This window comes from Phallusia mammillata, chromosome 3 (genome assembly GCF_965637545.1).
Source record: "Phallusia mammillata chromosome 3, kaPhaMamm4.hap1.1, whole genome shotgun sequence".
NCBI classification, from domain to species: domain Eukaryota; kingdom Metazoa; phylum Chordata; class Ascidiacea; order Phlebobranchia; family Ascidiidae; genus Phallusia; species Phallusia mammillata.
Window position 1 is genome coordinate 26,270,695 of NC_137254.1, and position 14,286 is coordinate 26,284,980.

At 37.8% G+C, this 14,286-nt stretch overlaps 2 protein-coding genes and 1 long non-coding RNA gene across 3 annotated transcripts in view; 2 read left to right on the plus strand and 1 right to left on the minus strand.

Moving 5' to 3' along the window:
- Positions 1 to 6,034: 6,034 nt before the first annotated feature.
- Positions 6,035 to 9,858, plus strand: LOC145217483 (uncharacterized). The gene is made up of 9 exons (XM_080084759.1): positions 6,035 to 6,206; positions 6,417 to 6,502; positions 6,571 to 6,666; positions 7,421 to 7,541; positions 8,030 to 8,215; positions 8,552 to 8,654; positions 8,738 to 8,892; positions 9,207 to 9,391; positions 9,565 to 9,858. Exons 1-9 carry the CDS (start codon positions 6,152 to 6,154, stop codon positions 9,751 to 9,753), a joined length of 1,176 nt encoding a protein of 391 aa, XP_079940885.1. The 5' UTR covers positions 6,035 to 6,151; the 3' UTR covers positions 9,754 to 9,858.
- LOC145217481 (uncharacterized) lies at positions 9,844 to 13,464 on the minus strand. The gene is made up of 9 exons (XM_080084757.1): positions 13,310 to 13,464; positions 12,963 to 13,048; positions 12,744 to 12,839; positions 12,556 to 12,676; positions 12,068 to 12,253; positions 11,858 to 11,963; positions 11,388 to 11,542; positions 10,892 to 11,067; positions 9,844 to 10,354 (listed from the first exon to the last, which is right to left on the minus strand). Exons 1-9 carry the CDS (start codon positions 13,455 to 13,457, stop codon positions 10,166 to 10,168), a joined length of 1,263 nt encoding a protein of 420 aa, XP_079940883.1. The 5' UTR covers positions 13,458 to 13,464; the 3' UTR covers positions 9,844 to 10,165.
- Positions 13,465 to 14,019: 555 nt separating this feature from the next.
- Positions 14,020 to 14,286, plus strand: part of LOC145217487 (uncharacterized) — a 44,492-nt gene continuing 44,225 nt past the window's right edge. Inside the window, exon 1 of the long non-coding RNA XR_013857406.1 lies at positions 14,020 to 14,246. This is a non-coding gene — a long non-coding RNA (uncharacterized LOC145217487). The remainder of the gene's footprint in view (positions 14,247 to 14,286) is intronic.

Sequence of the window (14,286 nt, forward strand, 5' to 3'; positions counted from 1 at the left end):
GACTAGATGAATGTGTTATGTGGTACACAGTAGAAGTACATTGCCCCGAGAGGGTCGGTTATAAACATTTAATATCACACTTGTTACTTTATTTACTTTTATGTTAATGATGTTACAATGTGTAAACGCTGCCAGTGCTCAGGTTTTAAACGATCTATCTTTGTTGTTAAACGCATGGTAAATCTTTGTTGTATTTGTTTTTACAAAATGCTTCTATGAGAAGTACTTGGATGCTTTTCAGGTGGTTAGTAATGATGAACAGATTGCATTTGTTTGTTGACAGCTATTACCCTGTTTTTGCTAAAAGCAGATACTGGTTAAAATATTTATAATCATGTGAGGTTTTTGTCCTGTATTCCCAGTATATTTCTTATGAGAATATTTTGGATTGGAAACGCGCCAAAATCAATTTTGTTATTTGCAGTTGTAACGTCTTTAAATTTCCACTGTGTTACCAAAACTTAAAATTACTATTGCAGTCAAGATGGCCACAACAACTGATATCTTTGAACTAATATCTTTAAACCTTCAATGGACAAAACATGTATGAAATGTAATGATTACACCTCTGCCCAGTTTTTTGACATCATTCCTTTTTGGTAACGCTTGTTGGTTGATGTAGAAACACTTATAATTAAAAAATACATTATGGTGTGTAGTAAGTACAAGATTGTTGCATGTGCAAGTAATATGACGTCACAAGGAAACAATCTAACAAACCAATGGCATTGTTATTTCATTGTTTAAACAATGGTTTTGTAAAACTGCTTTATTAATGACAAATTTTACTGCTTGCAGTTTGTCATTTAACAGTTGCTGCCATTATGTCCCATAATCGGGGAAGAAGAAATACCGAAAACGCCTACATTGTTTCGGACCAAAAAAATACCGCCCAGACCTATTCAGGTGACCTTAGTTTGCTTTTTTTGAAAGCTTTTAAAGTCTTCTTTGTGTTTCATGCAGTTCAGCGCTTGGGTAGCTTTAAACCGACTCAGCCATGGTCACTGCAACACGCTGTTAAAGATGTTGACGATTTGCGTGGTGTGGTATTAGGAATCTCTAGTGTAATGCTTATCACATTCATTTGCGGATTTGCAACAATTTATGTTTTGGTATGTAGTCTGTGTTTGGAAAGAGTGTATGGAAGCAATGTATACAAGAACCGTTAAAGTTTAAGTACCGTAAACTGCCCGCGCTCTCAGTAAAAACCTTTTTGAATACATCCCGCATTTTCGCAAATTAAAAAAAGATTAAACTGTTTCGTTTTCTTTTATTCATAATGTAAAATCAAGTTTCACCTTACCCCTTACATTGTTGTTTAAATATGTTCTTAAAGCCTTGACATTGAAAATCCAGGGTTTCAAACAGTGAGTTCTTTTGTACTTACCACGTGTTGTTAGAATACAAAAGTTTGGTAATATTATGCTTATTAGTTGTTGTTGTTTTTTGTATCGAAGAGCATTGTTGGCTGATTTATAAATAATTTGAATACATATATATATATATATAAATAAATAAATATATCCTACTTAAACTGTGATTACATTTTTAGATTTTGGGACACGAACCGCCACAAGAAAAATACAACGGTATAACTAATATATTTTATTTGTAATAGGCTACTGTGCTCTCAATAAAATCCCACTTTTGCAGGCACATGTCTCAACAATGGATCATACAATTTTAGTGTTCAATCTCTTGATTTCAATTGTATTTGTACTCCGGAATTTACAGGACAGGATTGTGGAATTGGTGAGTTTAGGATTGTGAAACTTTTGGGTTTGTTTATTGATGCATGTGCGCATCTGGATCGGTCGCTTTAGATGAAAATCGCAAAAAGCGCTAAAACGTATGTCTACACACACCACTTCTAAAACTATTTGGTGAAACTGTTAAAATACACGTAACAGACTGATTTAAAACAAATAGTATCAGGTTTTTATCCAAACGTTTTTTAATGGTGTGCTGTTTCAAATCGTTTTAAATTAGTTCAAAACTATTTTTTTCCATCTGTGCTATTTCTAACATTTAGACATAGATGAATGTTCGATTGGGACTCATAACTGCAGCCACCGGGAGGATTGCACAAATTTATATGGAGGTCACCTGTGTACTTGTAACTCAAACCACACTCGAAGTGGCACCCAGTGCAGTAAGTCGTATCAAAAGATGTGGCAAGGTTACGAATTGGATCCTTTTTTTTCCCAATTACTACAAAGGCTCAAAATGTTGTCGACTTTGTTTACTTTGTTGGTAGTTTCTGATTCGATATTGCAATGCCCGACCTGTGCAGTGTTAAGGGCAGAGAAACAATTAAACGGTGGGCAGTTTTGTAATGTATACAAGCTTTACTTTTGACATAGTTACAAACAAGTACAGTGCGCCTAAAATGGCGTAAAAAGTATAAGTCGCCTAAACCAGTGGTCGGCAACCGCCGGTCCGCGAGGAGTTAGTTACCGGGCCGTATGCTATTTCCGGTTAAATGCTTTTTAACATTTTGCCCATGTGTCTCGGGGAATATAAACTAACTTAGTCGTTTTCATTGGTAAATATTTGTAGTTTTTTGAAGGCCGGTCCTCGATAAAATTTCGGTTTCAAAAACGGTCCTTGGTACAAAAAAGGTTGCCGACCCCTGGCCTAAACAACCTACGCTTTTGCAGGAACTAACTACTGTTCGGCTAATCCGGGGCTTTGCATACATGGAGCATGTGTGGATACAACTACAGATTATGACTGTATATGTGATAGCTGGTGGGAAGGCAAAAACTGTGACAGTAAGCTGCTACGCTATATAAAATAATGCTGCCTAAAATTTGTTTTGCCCGAAATATTTCGGCAAGCACGTATAATTTGGACTTGAACTTAATTTGGAGCCCCCTGCTCTGATCGAGCTTGCAAAAGGAAAACAAGAAATGTACATATCGCACAAACACGTTTTGCATCCGTCGCAACTTTATTCTGTAAACCTATAGCTTATATGTTTTGCGTTTATCCACAGCAAATGTATTTTACTTCACAGCAACTCGCTCATTTGGTTTTCTCCATTAATCAAGACAAAGTAGAATCAGATAAAACAGTAGTTCCTAACATTTTTCGACGAATTCCACATTTGACAATTCAAAACATGCTTATTCCTTCCCAATGGACTGCATAGTGGATGCTTAACCATACAAAGATCATTTAATTAAAGTTAATTCCTACCCTCGAGTTTCAAAATTTCTTTCCGGTTGGCAAGCACACAATTAACACACCAACACGACATATCAGGTGACAATAAAAAAGATTATTTTATTATATATATTGTAGCCCCAAGTCGTCATGCCTTGTTAAACAAATTGCGTAATTGGACGCATGCAAGGATACATTGTCAAGATCTCGGCGCAGACTTAGCGCACTGGGGGATGCGAGATCCAATAATTCGAAGGTAAATGTTACATGGCACAAGAATGAATATTTATTTTCCAAGCATTACTGGTTGCTCGTTGTTGCTACTGGCAACTGTGTTCGAACCAGCAACAAAACAATTTGCTAAATATGTGAACACACGTGTTAATTCAAAGGATGAATCTGTTCGACAACAATACAAGAAAACCATTGAAGAAACATTGATTATAGTAAAAAAATATTTTATAGTTGGTTCAGTGAGTGGGTCCTTAGTTGGGACACAAACCCGAACATCCAGGCCTAAAACCAGGGCAGAACACATTTTTTTTAAATCGTTCCAAAGTTAGGTTTCGTATGTGGAAACTCAGACATGAAAATACAAAGTTAAGTTTCAGGCTACAGTTAAGTTTATTTATAAGCTTATTCAAAACTAAGCCCAAACTTGGCCCGAAAAGCCCGGTCCGACTGCTCTTGTTTGTTAGGCTGAATATCATATGTGATAAAAAGTTGATTTAAACCCACTGCTCTTTTTTGTTAGGCTAAATATGATAAAAAGTTGATTCAAACCCAGCGTGTACCTCCCTTACATTAGGATTTTTAGCTAAAAATATTATGAATTGTTTTTTACCAGACAAATAGTCGATTTCTTGCTTCGTCCTCTTGGCGGTGCATTTTGGATCGGTTTAACGGACCTTGATGTGGAAGGTGAATGGAAATACATTGATGGTGTAGCAATAACAGAGAGCAATTCTAATTTCAAAACCAACCAACCAAACAACGTTGGAGGCGAATTGTTAAAGGACGCCAATTGTGCTGTCATAAAAGAATACGATGACTTCCAAATGGACGATATTAACTGTGATTTAATCCGAAACTCTATTTGCGAGAAAAGTCGAATTTGAACTTCAGTTTTATGGCATTTTTGGCAGTGCAATAAACTTTACATTCAAATGCGATGTTCTCGCTTCTAAAGTAATAGTTGCTTTTGAAACCACCCACGACTGATTGTTACTTTTGCAAGAGATATATTGGCAATCGAAGTTGAAACCTTTGACCGTTTAATAACTCGAGGATGTGATGGAATTTACAGAATTACTTGATGCCCAAGCTGACGTTTTGGCTCCGCTAATATTTTTGCAGGTACAATTATTACTGGCGTTGGAATTTAGTATTGACACAAATGTACATCCTAATTTCCGTGTTCTCATTTCAACAGGTATTCCATAATAATTTCTTCACGGAATATGCGTAATCAACATATTTCCTAGATATTTTACTGAAAGCAATGAGGATATGGAAGATATGTTTTTGTATTCACTTTGGTTCGTAACGACCTAGCATTTAAGGTATTTCTTGATATTGTCTATATTGTATACATGACTAGATGAATGATACACAGCAGAAGTACATTGGCACAAGTCGGTCGGTTGTGAACAGTAAAAATCACAATTGTTAGGATTTTGGTAAAGGTGCGCTTGTCTAAAAGAATACTAAACTAAACTGTCAAAAAGGCTACAGATTTCACACGTAATGTCCGTTTTATTTGCTTTTACGTTAATAATGTTACAATGTGTATACGCCGCCAGTGCTGCTCAGGTTCTAAACGAACTGTCTTTGTTGTTATACGCAACATTATACCTGTGAAATACATGTAAAAGCTCTTGAACGGGCGTTCCCGAAAATGTCTCGACAGTGTTGCGTTCAATTGTCTCTTCTAATTGTTTGTTGTAAAACTGACCAGTGTGTAAACAATCCACGTCGCGGCGGCCGTAAAACCCATTTGACAATTAAAAACTCCCTGAAATGTCATGCTACGCACTCAAGGGGGTCGTAATTTTTGATAAAATCGTACTGATATTTTTTGTAAAAGCTATATTACCTTTTAAAGTCATTTTATTTGAAAAAAAGGTTTATTAAACGAAATTCGCAGTTTATTGTTATTTTATCGGATATTAGCATGCTTACTTTCAACAACTTATATCTGCTAGAAGTTTCTCCTTTCTATAAAAAAGTTTAAAATATAAAGATTCAAAATCAAGTTTCTTTGCGCATAGTACTGCAAAACCAAAGTGTTGTTTTCATTATTACATTTATATCCCTATGGAAGTCAAATTACATATAAATTATTAACATGGTTGATTAGTTCTTACACAAAATACCAAGACGCAATATTTTGTTCTTACATGGTTTACCGTTTTGGTCCAACTTCACATTAAATCAACAAAGACGACATTTTAACAGCTATCGCTCAATTGGTACCATCACAGACCAATCTGTAAAGTGTTTAAGCGGGTATGACCTTTTAGCAAACCGTTAGTGGAACGGCGCAATTTAGGGACTCATGACATTTTGTAAGCATGGCGATATATTGCCGCTATAGTCCTTAACCTGACCGGCAGGGACACCAGGCTGTATCACGTGTCTTGCGCGTGTGAAAATCTTACTTGCTGTTTGTTGTCAGTGAGTGTTTCAAGGAATATGCGCCGTAGAGTAGGGCAATAATCAGGGTGGTTTTGACGTTCTAACTGCCCTTCGTTGTGCCCTGCGGTGCCGGACTGTCAGGTTGGGCGAAGCTCATATGTTTATTTGAAAGATTGCCCTGACGCCTGTCTAAATGCCAGCGCCAACTTAATCAACATGTTTTTCACGTTGTGCCACGCCACGCGTAAAATACTACGGGTCGTAACCTGGTGTTTAAAAGACCAGCAACTAGCCTATGGAGTATCATTCAAACGGAGCAACGAAGTAAAACAGACTATTCGTTAAAATGAAGGCTTGTCTTTTCATCGCTCTTGCCTGTGCCTTTTTAAGTTTCGCAAGCAGTAAGTAATGCCGCATTTATGGCTGTGTGATTAGCGTTAATTGTGGTAGGGTAGCATACGTTAAATAGTTGCGTGTTCGCTATCGTTTTCCGCTTTTGCTAAAGTTTTCGTAATATAAAGCTGGTAATAATTGAAAAAAATGACGTAAATAAATTTTTGAAGTTTGGTTGTCGCTTTTAATTTTTTTTAACCAACTTCACTGTGTTACAGGTTTGCATTGTTGGACCTGCAGAAACGCACGCAGTGTTGAAAGTTGCGACCGTTTCGGAACCTTGGAAAAATGTCAATATAACGAGGTAGTTCTAACGCGTCTATAACTATGTGTAGACACAAATCTGAGATACTTAACTGTGTTTTGTTATAGCAAGCATGTCAGACCGTTCACAGAAGAATTGGATATTTCTCGGTGATAAACAAACGTTGCAAGCAAGCTCATGCTTGTGAAACAAATCAAGCTCAAGTAAGTAAACCACTTCACTCGATATTTTGTGCCCAATTTCTCACTCGCTGAGCTGATGCGCTCAATGGTGTTTTTCTTTCATAAAAACTGAAAAGTGACTTTACGAGAAAAAAATTGCACCTTTGTTAGGCGATTTAAAAAAATAACAATACTTATTGGTGGATCATTTTCCGTAAAATTTTAATGTGCAAACAATTGCGATTGTTAAAACATGTGCAAAAATATCAGTCATTTATGAAACTCGTTGGTATAAACCAGTGGTTCTCAAACTTTTTTTTATTGCGACGCCTCTGGAAAAGTTTTCCCGACTTGCGACGCACCAGCAAATAAAAGTTAATGAGGAAACTTATTAATAAAGTTGTGTTTATTGATACAACAACAAAAAGCCACGAAACGAAACTATTCTGCGAGGCCCTTGGAAAATTGAAACGACGCACCAGGGCGTCGCGACGCACAGTTTGAGAACTACTGGTATAAACGATTGTAATTAATCTAGCTCCTCGTAGCAATCGTCTTAAAAATTTGTGCAAAAATGTTTTCCAAAGTTTTTGTTTGACAATTAAATTCACTAGATCGTGTTGCAATCATTTCCTTCGACCTTTGCTTGTGCAATTGCGATATGCTCGCACATTCTTAAGGTGTCTAGTCCGTGCATAAAACAATGTCCAACATAGAGCATACGTAACTAATGTTGCTGTAATATTCTAACGGACTTGTGTGTTGCCTCGTTGACGAATATAATTTCACATTTCAGAACGATCGACCGTCTGGTAAATCCACGCAGTGCAACACAGACCAAGTCAATTCGGTATGCAGATGTTGCTGCAAAGACGACAAGTGCAATATGGGAGGTTTAAAATGCAGTTCAAGAGGAGGTAATTGACAAATGATTTGTAACAACTGTGGCATGTTAAACAAAAGTAACCGAATTCGTATTATTACTGTTGTCGGGGCAGTTTCTACGAATCACATTTTTGGCTTGGTTACGATAACGGACTATATTAGGCACCCGAAGTATAGCTTGTATTAAAATAGTAAAAGGGCAAAAAATGACAATCGTAGACTGATACAAAAAACGCTTTCGTGTAATGGATTTAACTATTAACTAACATAATATGAAAATGCGCTCGGTACAAACCCATTTTTCCCAGCCTCAAAGTGGAACCATGTATATCTTCACAGTAACAGAGTTCCCGACTCTTAAGAAAAAGAAATTGGCCTGAAAGATACTAAACCACGACTTAAACGAGCCCGAGTGGGAATTCAGCTCCGAATCTACACTGTGATATCTTAACTTAAACCCGAACACTGCCGGAAAAGTTCGGCCATACTTACAACTCTGTATCATTATGTCTTACTGTAGACCAAGTTTGCCCTGCACTTGAGCCAGTGTCGTACGGAAGCACTGACTGCACTCGTGGTAACTCTTCTGGATCAGTGTGTTCGTTTGGCTGCAACAGACCAGGGTACTCACTTCACCCACCACGTCACACTACATCGGAATGTTTTACCAGCGGGAAATGGAGCAATCCTGCGCCATGTTGTGCACGTAAGTTTCAAATCACTTGAATTGTTTTGTAGCGAAACGATTTTTAACACATTGATGCTGATGTTCAGTGTTTATGTTAATCTGCAGCATGTAGTTTTATTGTATGAAAAATAGATTCTATAAAAATCCAACGCAGTTATATTACACTGGGATATTTAGGAAAACATTAGTTCACTTGTCAATCACACATATTGCTGACTATAAGAATAAATAATACGTAGAACGCGTCCCCGCAACTAAACCGTTTTCAAAAGGTTTCTACTTCTAATGATGATTTTGACACTGTTTGTCTTTTTATCGTTATGGCTTGTAACATACAAATCATTATTTGTGAAGGTCAGTGCCCACCTTTCCTGCTTTTCGACTCTGTAATCTTGTTTCACGCTGATCAACCGAGAAATACTGGAGCCATGATGATGCTCGCCGAAATCTTTCGCCAGTAAGTTGTATTCCACACAAAAAGGATCGCAAAATGTAGTTTTCTCCCAAATTTGAGATTTATAACATCAATCCTCTGTACAGATCTGTGGAAGTTGGCCAGGACAGCATTCGATTTGCAGGCGCTTACTTCAGTGGCGTGACGATGATCACATCAAGGATACGTTTCAGCGATTACACTGATTCTGACTCTTTGCGTCAACTTGTTATTAACCGACTTCACAACCCTAAAAACACAGGTAAACCCAACACAGAGTTAACCAGAGTTGTAATGACTGGAGTCATGAACTCGAGTCGTTTAATTGAACTTGACAAAATCTTAGTGGCTTTGTGACAAACACTCAACAAACGTGAAACGGCTTATCCATCAGTTGAAGATACTTTATCCAAAAACTAATTACTAAAACTCTGACCTTGACTCGTACTCGCTGGGTTCTTGATTCTACTCGACTGTTTTTGTGATCTGGACGTTTTATAAGACTTGTTTTATAAATAGGGAAAACTCGTTTTAGGGGTTATATTTGTTAACTCTGCAAATTATTGTTTATTGCAGAGGATGGTTTGGTAAACGCAACATCGGCGTTAGAGTTCACCATGCAGAACCTTCTAGTACCAGAAGCTGGAATGCGTGGACCTGAAGTCCCCAAGAAAATTACTATCATGACTAATCAAAATCCAGACGATGACACAGCAGAATATGCAAGGCAGCTTCGTAACAATCCTGACCTACCAGTTGAGGTAATCTGAATGTCTACATGCATGGGTAGCAGAAACTCAAAATTATGTCTAAAGTTTGGTCACAAAACAATAATGTCCCTTAAATGGGTTTCAGAAGCCATAAATGCAAGACATTAATACGCTGCTAATAGCGTGTAAAACAGGTTTTTCTTGAAACTCTTTTTTTGACACAGTTTCTGGTCCTGGGATTCCAGAACGAAGGCATGGAATTGGATTACAATAAAATGGTCGATATAACCGGATCTCCAGACAGAGTTTTCCTTTTTGAAAACGACCCTACCAAAATCAACTCCGATTCTATCAAAGAGATTCACGACTTCTTGTGTGCGAACCCATGCAGGCACGTTCTGCCAGGTCTTTAGGCTTTTTTCAATTATTTTTTTGTGTTTTTTTGCTGCGTTTTCGTATGCCTAAAATGATATTAGCGCCTATCTTTCGTAAAATACACCCTGTCTGTTACAAACGAATATATTTCTCAAGCACACAACAAACAAGGAAATTGGGCGCGCAGAAACCATGTAGACCTTAAACAAACTATCACTCGTATATCAAAATCCCGAAAACAAATGTTACAAAGTCCGTCATGCAAAAAAGACAAGTCAGTTGGGGTAACTGCAGTAGCCTACACATTTTGGCAATTTTGAATATTATTTACTATAATATTGTCTCCGCAAAGTAGTACAGTAGGTTTTTCAACAAGCATATTGAATACATGTTGTTCTTCAAATGCGCGCCAGTATATAAGCATGCAAAAAAAATCAAAGGCATACAAGGTTAGACCTTAGAGCGAACGTAATTACAAGGGTTTTGACAAAAGTGCAGTGTCACGTCGGCAAGGTAGTCTCCTGTTAACTTGCTGGCGTCACCGTCAAAGATAAAAACGTGTTTTGGATTGCCAGCAATTTCCTCCAACAATTCCACATTCAGTTCTCCGACTGGCGGACGAAACCCATACACGTGCGTCTAAATGTCATGAGAATATATTAGAAACTAACAGAGATTTCTAATTTAATTTCATACATTGTACCAGAGCTGTAAGCGCTCCTGAATTTGGGGTCCAAACCGAAATACGGTTTAGGTCCTATAACTTACTTATCAGAAAGGCAGATTTAATGATGCCGAGTTTGAGGTCCGGCTTGAAGAACAATTTATTGAAACTTCAGACCGAACCCATACCCTACTGGAAAAACCTGGCCCAACCAAGAATTGAAAATTCCGAAGCAAACAGTTTTGCTGGGTGCAATAGTTTTACACGCAATCACACTACACAACCTAAAAATTAATGTTCACCCCTGGACGTTTTGCATTTTAGACGTATAATAGATAACAATATCGGTATACCCGTAGGCAGTAGATTGAAAGAGTTGGGAAAAGAGAGGAGAATCTACTAACACAAGAACTCACAGACAGGCCTGCTAATTTCCAAAAGGGGGTCTTGTGTTAGTGGCTCTACCGAAAAGAAAAGAACTGTATACCAAACAAAGGAAAGGTTTACATTACCTCAATGCCACGAGCTCTAGCCTCCTTCGCTGCCTCCACGGCATCATCTGTTGGGTTGTTGTCCAAAGCAATGGTTATGGCTTTTGGTACATCTGCCCCTCTGGCCCCAACTTCAGGCACAAACAAATTGTCGACAGCATAGCGGATTGCCAAACCTGTCTTGATTTCACCATCAGCTGCAAAACAACAGTTGCTTACTCAGTTTTAAACCGTACCTGAAGTAAACGTGCTATCTTTTGTTAGAATTAGTGCCAATAAATTACAAATTTAGTTTATAGTGAGCTATATATACACAAGAAGCAGAGCATTCGTCGAAATCAAGTTAGTTGACAGTACAGATGATGGTCTTATTGCGAGTGCAAGTCTCAGGGTCTGACGTTACAGGCTTATCAAAACTTTGCATCCTTTGGAAACATTTTTCTTACCGGTCAGAAATTTATCTCAAAATCGAAGGTCAAATGCTTTTTCGTAATGACCTAAAAAAGTATTCTTTTACCTGTGTTGTTAACCTGAAGTCGTTCCAGTATCATTTCAGTCATTATTGTCTTGTCGTTGTTATATTCGTCGTATCTTACGATGGATTCTGTGTGTAGAATTCCGCTGTAAGCCATAGCAGCGAGTTTTGCAGCGTTTTCTCCGACATTTACGTTTCTGAAAATTTAAACAAACTAAATTCCAGGGTACATGATGCAAAAAAAAAACATGAACACTTGTGTAATCGGGAACTATAAAGCCAGTTTCACAGAGTAGCCTACGCCGTGACCATCACATTTTATCATTTGCTTGTGCGAAAAACGGCCAGCTAAACTTACTAAAAGCTCGTTATCATTTTTTTTTTGGTTTTGGAGTCTTCTACTTTACTTAGTAAACTTGCTCGATATCTTTTCCAAAAATATATATCGCGACGTTTATTTTGAGTTTTGTTATTGAAACTCAAATTATCCTATAAGTATGTATTGCACTTACGCAAAGAAATCTAAAAACACTTGTGTTCTGGCTGGTCCGGTTTCCTCCGGGTAGGCACCATGAAGAAGAATAACTGAGTCAAACAGAATATACGGAGGACACGGACCTGAAATTATGCAATGCAAGTTATAATTCGCTGACAAAGCAAAACAAACAAGAAACAAGACGGATAACCTTCCAGAATAATTTGCTATTAGGATAAAAACTTACGGGCGCAACAAGGCGTTGAATACTGCCATGTTCCGTTCTCTTGACAAGAATTGGAGTCTTGTCCATTGGGGTGAAGTGCGAATTCTGGCGTGGTGCATTCATATTCACAGCGAGCGTCAGATGTAGCTTCGTTGCTGCACTTTACATTTCCATTGGGAATGACTTTAGGTTGTGGTGGGCAGACACCTGTATGAAATCAAAAAAAAAAAGAAACCTGATTTGGATCCTGAACTTATGATACTGCTTATGCTGATGGATTCCTAACTTTTGCGGATTACACCTTACAATTATTAAGTGTTGTGGAAATGCTGCTGATTTGCTATGTAGCCTATACAGCGATTTGTGTTGGCGAAATGACGGGCTCGTTTAATCTTTATTGTTGGTGTAAACCTCCGCTTTGCCAAGCTGTGCCCACCCACCTTGGAAAGCACTGGTCTAAATCACATGCTCGTCGCTGCGTTTTACTTAGCAACAACGTTGCGTCGTACCTGGATACTTAACACACGGTACATCGCCTCGGTTGCAACCGTTGTCATGGCAACAGCAGGTGCAGAAAGAGTTTCGCTGATCCCCGTTGCATTGCGTTGAAGAACCAGAGTAGCGATCGTTCTACAATCAAGAAGGTGGTTTTCAGAATCAACCTGTTCGGCTGGTTTAGTTGAAATCATTTGCTCACCTGAAGTTGGTTGTTTAAACATGCGCGCGTCTGTTTGCAGCCTTTTTTAACGATGTAATTGTTGTGATTTCGACGAACTACAGTCTCGCAGCTTTTCTGAATCATTACAGAAGCGGTGAATGCCTTGTAAGCTTACGAAACTGACAAAGGAACTTAGCGACAGTAATATTGACTTGGTCTATATTACTGATGATGCCTACGTTTTGCGAAAAAACTAACCTCGTTGGGAAGACACACTTTCAGTTCCCCTGTTGTGTCGCATTCAAAAGTACTTGACGAAGAAGAGCATGTCATGCACTGCAGACCTTAAACAGATATTTACGTTCTTCGTTAGAATTATGTTTGATACATCAATTTTTTTACGACATACTACATAAACCGATAATTCATACGTCAAGAAATTATAAGAATACAATTTATACCAACATTATACTTTCCTAGTTTATTCTTTGTTAGACTGATGTTGCATACATACACTTTGCAACATATAACAGGCTTAATTTCATACGCTAAGATTAAAAAACTTCTTATCTCAACATTATACTTTTAAAATTGTAAATCTTTACCTGAAGTATACCCCAGAAACGCAGCGTAGATCAGAATTGCAGCGAAATACATTTTCTTTGCCTTACAGTACAACAACGAAACTGAATACACCACAGCAGAAACGCATATGCGACACCGACACGCTTTCACAGATGAATAACCCGCCATAAGTGACTTCTAAACTGCAAATCGTGACAGTAATCTACAAATAACTACGTGTTAACATAGTGTTGATCGGATGCTTTATGGCCTTGGGGCAATTCACGATGACACCCAGGTGCATGTTGTCGTTGCTTACGTGTCATACACATTAAACGAAATAGAATATAACCCTGTTTCTTGCATTGTTATTAACGACCAAGCTTACTATTGTAACTTAGAAGTAGTAAACATGTAAAATTACGGTGCTTTTTTGTTTCGATAGCGTTTGTAGCGCTGGTGTTTTTTTATACTTTTGTTTCCCAAACCATAATGTTAAAACTATTAGATACCCTTACACCCACCTCCTATACAGCCTCAAAAACGGTTGAGATCGAATTTGATAACCTAAGGTTTGGCCCTATTTATAAACAAATACGCTTGTTAAAAATTTTTGAAGTTTAAAAAAGTGACGAAAGTCTAGTTTAGTTTTTTTGCCACTATACTATAGTTTCATAGTGAATTTGAAGGTTTTTGCTTCCTTCATATTTATTACCCTGGGATAGTTTAGATAGAGTTTTTACAGATAACTGAGACAATCTCGATAGAGCAACAACTGCTTTTAAACACAGACGCCGCTGATTGAGCTTTCCAAACGTTTTTTTGCTTCCTCCTTCGGGCACATTGCACCTCAGAAGGCAGTGCGTCGAAGGCGCTTTGTTACTTACTGTGCATTTGGAGATGTAGCTGTGTGTCAGGATTAACATATCTTGGACATATGTGAGAAATACAAGCTAACATCTCGGTTGGAAAGAAAAGGTAAGTTTAATTTTATCAAATTTGGTTATTTATTTTTTGT